This window comes from Bison bison, unplaced genomic scaffold (assembly GCF_000754665.1).
Source record: "Bison bison bison isolate TAMUID 2011002044 unplaced genomic scaffold, Bison_UMD1.0 scf7180017864209, whole genome shotgun sequence".
NCBI lineage: Eukaryota > Metazoa > Chordata > Mammalia > Artiodactyla > Bovidae > Bison > Bison bison.
The window spans coordinates 1793392-1798966 of NW_011494781.1; the positions used below are offsets into that span (position 1 = coordinate 1793392).

The 5575-nt window shown below is 45.3% G+C and overlaps 1 protein-coding gene across 1 annotated transcript in view; it reads left to right on the forward strand.

Moving 5' to 3' along the window:
• SHC3 (SHC (Src homology 2 domain containing) transforming protein 3) overlaps positions 1-5065 on the forward strand; it is a 183825-nt gene extending 178760 nt beyond the window's left edge. Inside the window, exon 12 of the mRNA XM_010844831.1 lies at positions 4937-5065. Within this exon, the coding sequence (XP_010843133.1) occupies positions 4937-5065 (129 nt within the window). The remainder of the gene's footprint in view (positions 1-4936) is intronic.
• The last annotated feature ends 510 nt before the right edge of the window (positions 5066-5575 follow it).

Below are 5575 nucleotides of genomic sequence, written 5' to 3' on the forward strand. Positions count from 1 at the left end.
ATATGCTGTCTAGATTGGCCATAACTTTTCCTCCAATAGCAAGCGTACTTTAATTTTATGGCTGAAGTCACCATCTGCAGTGATTTTGGAGCCCACCAAAATAAAGTCTGTCAATGTTTCCACTGTTTCCCTTGTTCCCCATCTATTTGCCATGAAGTGATGGGACCAGATGCCATGATCTTAGTTTTTTGAATGTTGAGTTTTAAGCCAACTTTTTCACTCTCCTCTTTCACTTTCATCAAGAGGCTCTTTAGTTCTTCACTTTCTGCCATAAAGGTGGTATCATCTGCATATCTGAGGTTACTGATATTTCTCCCAGCAATCTTGATTCCAGCTTGAGCTTCATCCAGTCCAGCATTTCTCATGATATACCCTGCATAAGTTAAATAAGCAGAGTGACAATATACTTGCCTTGACATACTCCTTTCCTGATTTGGAACCATTCTGTTGTTCCATGTCCAGTTCCAACTGTTGCTTCCTGACCTGCATACAGATTTCTCAGGAGGCAGGTCAGGTGGTCTGGCATTTCCATCTCTTGAAGAATTTACCACAGTTTGTTGTGATCCACACAGTCAAAGGCTTTGGCATAGTCAATAAAGCAGAAGTAGATATCTTTCTGGAACTCTCTTGCTTTTCCGATGATCCAATAGATGTTGGCAATTTGATCTCTGTTTCCTCTGCCTTTTCTAAATCCAGCTTGAACATCTGGAAGTTCAACATGTACTGTTGAAGCCTGGCTTGGAGAATTTTCAGCATAACTTCGCTAGCATGACATGAGTGCAATTGTGCAGTAGTTTGAACACTCTTTGGCATTGCCTTTCTTTGGGATTGGAATGAAAACTGACCTTTTCCAGTCCTGTGGCCACTGCTGAGTTTTCCAAATTTGCTGGCATATTGAGTGCAGTGCTTTCACCGCGTCATCTTTTAGGATTTGAAATAGCTCAACTGGAATTCCATCACCTCCACTAGCTTTGTTTGTAGTGATGCTTCCTAAGGCCCACTTGACTTCGCATTCCAGGATGTCTGGCTCTAGGTAAGTTATCATACCATCATGATTAGCTGGGTCAGGAAGATCTGTTTTGTACAGTCCTTCTGTGTATTCTTGCAACCTCTTCTTAATATCTTCTGCTTCTGTTAGGTGCATACCATTTCTGTCCTTAATTGTGCCCATATTTGCATGAAATGTTCCCTTGGTATCTTTAATTTTCTTGAAGAGATCTCTAGTCTTTCCCATTCTATTATTTTCCTCTATTTCTTTGCACTGATCACTGAGGAAGGCTTTCTTATCTCTCCTTGCTATTCTTTGGAACTCTGCATTCAAATAGGTATATCTTTCCTTTTCTCCTTTGCCTTTAACTTCTCTTCTTTTCACAGATATTTGCAAGGCCTCCCCAGACAACCATTTTGCCTTTTTGCATTTCTTTTTCTTGGAGATGGTCTTGATCCCTGCCTCCTGTACAATGTCATGAACCTCTGTCCATAGTTCTTCAGGCACTCTGTCTGTCAGATCTAGTCCCTTGAATCTATTTCTTGCTTCCACTGTATAATTGTAAGGGATTTGATTTAGGTAGGTCAAACCTGAATGGTGTAGTGGTTTTCCCTACTTTCTTCAATTTAAGTCTGAATTTTGCCATAAGGTGTTCATGATCTGAGCCACAGCCAGCTCCTGGTCTTGTGTTTGCTGACTGTATAAAGTTTCTCCATCTTTGGCTGCAAAGAATATAATCAGTCTGATTTTGGTATTGACCATCTGGTGGTGTACATGTGAGGAGTCTTCTCTTGTGTTGTTGGAAGAGGGTGTTTGCTATGACCAGTGTGTTCTCTTGGCAAAACTCTCTTAGCCTTTGCCCTGCTTCATTCCAAGGCCAAATTTGCCTGTTACTCCAGGTATTTCTTGACTTCCTACTTTTGCATTCCAGTCCCCTATAATGAAAAGGACATCTTTTTTGGGGGGTGTTAATTCTAGAAGGTCTTGTAGGTCTTCACAGAACCGTTCAACTTCAGCTTCTTCAGTGTTACTGGTTGGGGCATAGACTTGGATTACGGTGATATTGAATGGCTTGCCTTTCAATATCACAGTATTTCTGTAAAGGAACAGAAATTATTCTGTCATTTTTGATATTGCAGCCAAGGACATGGAACAACAGACTGGTTCCAAATAGGAAAAGGAGTACGTCAAGGCTGTATATTGTCACCCTGCTTATTTAACTTATATGCAGAGTACATCATGAGAAACGCTACACTGGAGGAAGCACAAGCTGGAATCAAGATTGCTGGGAGAAATATCAATAACCTCAGATATGCAGATGACACCACCCTTATGGCAGCAAGTGAAGAAGAACTAAAGAGCCTCTTGATGAAAGTGAAAGAGGAGAGTGAAAACGTTGGCTTAAAGCTCAACATTCAGAAAACTAAGATCATGGCATCCAATCCCATCACTTCGTGGCAAGTAGATGGGGAAACAGTGGATACAGTGGCTGACTTAATTTTTCTGGGCTCCAAAATCACTGCAGATGGTGATTGCAGCCATGAAATTAAAAGACGCTTACTCCTTGGAAGGAAAGTCATGACTAACCTAGACAGCATATTAAAAAGCAGAGACATTTCTTTGTCAACAAAGGTCCATCTAGTCAAGGCTATGGTTTTTCCAGTGGTTGTGTATGGATGTGAGAGTTGGACTATAAAGAATGCTGAGCGCTGAAGAATTGATTCTTTTGAACTGTGATGTTGGAGAAGACTCTTGAGAGTCCCTTGGACTGCAAGGAGATCCAACCAGTCCATCCTAAAGGAGACCAGTCCTGGGTGTTCATTGGAAGGACTGATGCTGAGGCTGAAACTCCAATACTTTGGGCACCGGATGCGAAGAGCTGACTCATTTGAGAAGACCCTGATGCTGGGCAAGATTGAGGGCAGGAGGAGAAGGGGATGACAGAGGATGAGATGGTTGGATGGCATCACCGACTCCATGGACATGGGTTTGGGTGGACTCCGGGAGTTGATGATGGACAGGGAGGCCTGGTGTGCTGCAGTTCATGGGGTCACAAAGAGTCAGACATGATAGAGTGACTGAACTGAACTGCATCTCGGACTCTTTTGTTGACTATGATGGCTATTCCATTTCTTCTAAGGGATTCTTGCCCCCAATAGTAGATATAATGGTCATCTAAGTTAAATTCACCCATTCCAGTCCATTTTAATTTGCTGATTCCTAAAATGATGATGTTCACTCTTGCCATCTCCTGTTTGACAACTTCTAATTTGCCTTGATTCATGGACCTAACATTCCAGGTTCCTATGCAATATTGCTCTTTATAGTATCAGACTTTACTTCCATCACCAGTCACATCCACAACTGGGTATTGTTTTTGCTTTGGCTCTGTCTCTTCATTCTTTCTGGAGTTATTTCTCCACTGATCTCCAGTAGCATATTAATAGGGCACCTACCGACCTGGGAAGTTCATCTTTCAGTGTCCTATCTTTTTGCCTTTTCATACTGTTCATGGGGTTCTCAAGGCAAGAATACTGAAGTGGTTTGCCATTCCTTTTTCCAGTGGAACACATTTTGTCAGAACTCTCCACCATGACCTGTCCTTTTTGGGTGGCCCTACATAGCATGGCTCATAGTTTCATTGAGTTAGACAAGACTACAGTCTATAGGTTTGCAAAGCATCCAACACAACTGAAGTGACTTAGCACACAATGCATGCATGTGTGTGTATAACTGACACACTTTGCTGTACAGCAGAAACTAACACAATACTTTAAATCAACTATTTGTATTGATACTACAACTATTTATATTGGAATATATTTCACTCCAATATAATAAAATAAAAAGGAACTTGGGGAAAGAATATTGAGACAATTAAGGAGAATGGATGCATCTTCAGGTCCCCAAGGTAGGAATGGGAGATATCTGGTTGCTCTGGGAGGGATAAGTTCTGAGCAATGAGGCTGGAAAGACAGTGGAGTACCCAGGCATCCCAGATACATTGTGAGGGCCAACTACGGGCTTGGAGCATCTGTGGATGTAGTGAGGTGCCTACTCCCTGCCCCACCTCCCCTCCCTCTCAAAGGAGCAGGCCCCCGGGGCTCTATCCAAAACAAGAGAGACTGCTCCTGGCCAGACTTCATACTGCCTCTTTCAAGTGTGGTCTCTCCTATGAGTCTACTGACTCAGGGTGGTGGGTGGGACTGATGGCCTCCAGGGACCAGAGCACAGGCCCAGTGAGCAGAGCAAAGAGACAGAGTTCCTCCTGGGACCCTCACCCCATCTCAGGCCCTCATCTGTTCAGGAGGAGTTCATGGACAGGCACCATACCTGGCTCCAGAACTGAGTGACCAGGAACTGCAGCACTGCCCCTCTATCACAGCTAGAGTCACCCTCCAGTGGAAACTTGGAGCCACTCCTCACAGCTGTGGACTCCTTCCTGGCAGGCAGGCAGGATGCTGGTGGGTGGCCTGGGGAGAGATGGTATGGAAGGAAGGAACCCGAGAGTGCTGAGCTGGAGGCTGAGTTGGGTTTCCAGGTGGAAGAAGCACAGTCTGGGCAAGGGACCACTGTCCAAAGGCCCAAAGGCCGCAGGGGCTCTGGAGCCTGTAGACACTGCTGGGTGGTGTGGGACAGAGGTTTCTGGGTCCCAGGAGGGCAGGAGGGGAGCAGGAGAGAGGAGACTGGCACCAGGTGAGCGAGCTCACCAGTCCCTGGTTGCTAAAGGCAGGGGAGGGCATGGTTCAGTCCCAGAAGGGTGGACAAATGAGCTGACTAAATTGACTGGCCAGTGACAGTGGCCAGGGGCTTGGCAGACACCATCTCTGGAAGGGTGATCTGGGTGCCTAAGGAGCCTGCCCTTCCAGTTTCGACTGCCGGTGAGGAGGGATGTTCTCTGTCCTCTGACTGCGGGTGGTGCTAACCTTCCTTGTGCATCCCTCCCAGATCCGGACAAAGGACAGGATCTTTGACAGTATCAGCCACCTCATCAACCACCACCTGGAAAACAGCCTGCCCATCGTCTCCGCCGGGAGCGAGCTCTGCCTGCAGCAGCCAGTGGAGAGGAACCCGTGACCCGTCAGCTGCCCTGTCCGACACTGCACCTGTGGTCAGGAGGGCTTGGTTCTTCCCAGTAGATGGGTATCGGGGCCCGGGAATGTGAGCCGCTGTCCATTGGCTCAGAGCTTTGTTCAGAAGCCCCAGGAGGAAGGCTTCCCTAAGATGCAAGTTTCATAAACTTGTTCAGAATTCTCATTAGCATATTAAAGGTGTACATACCTATACATCCTGTACAAATTATCCCTCTATATTTATATTTTTTAAGACTAAGAAAGATGTAAGACTAATGTTCTGTGCTGTATGTTTTTAATGAAAACTAAGTTTGACTGTAGTTGTCCAGGCAAAATGTTAATTCAGCTGACCCATTCCACTGGGAAATTCCACTGGGAAAGTGTTACCTATTAAGCACAATACAGGGAATAGAAGCAGCAGGAGGGTCAGTACTAAACACTTGGGATGTAACAGAGTAAGACAAGATGCAGCCGGTGCTCTGCATGCAAAGCACCGTGAAGTGCTGGTCCTTAG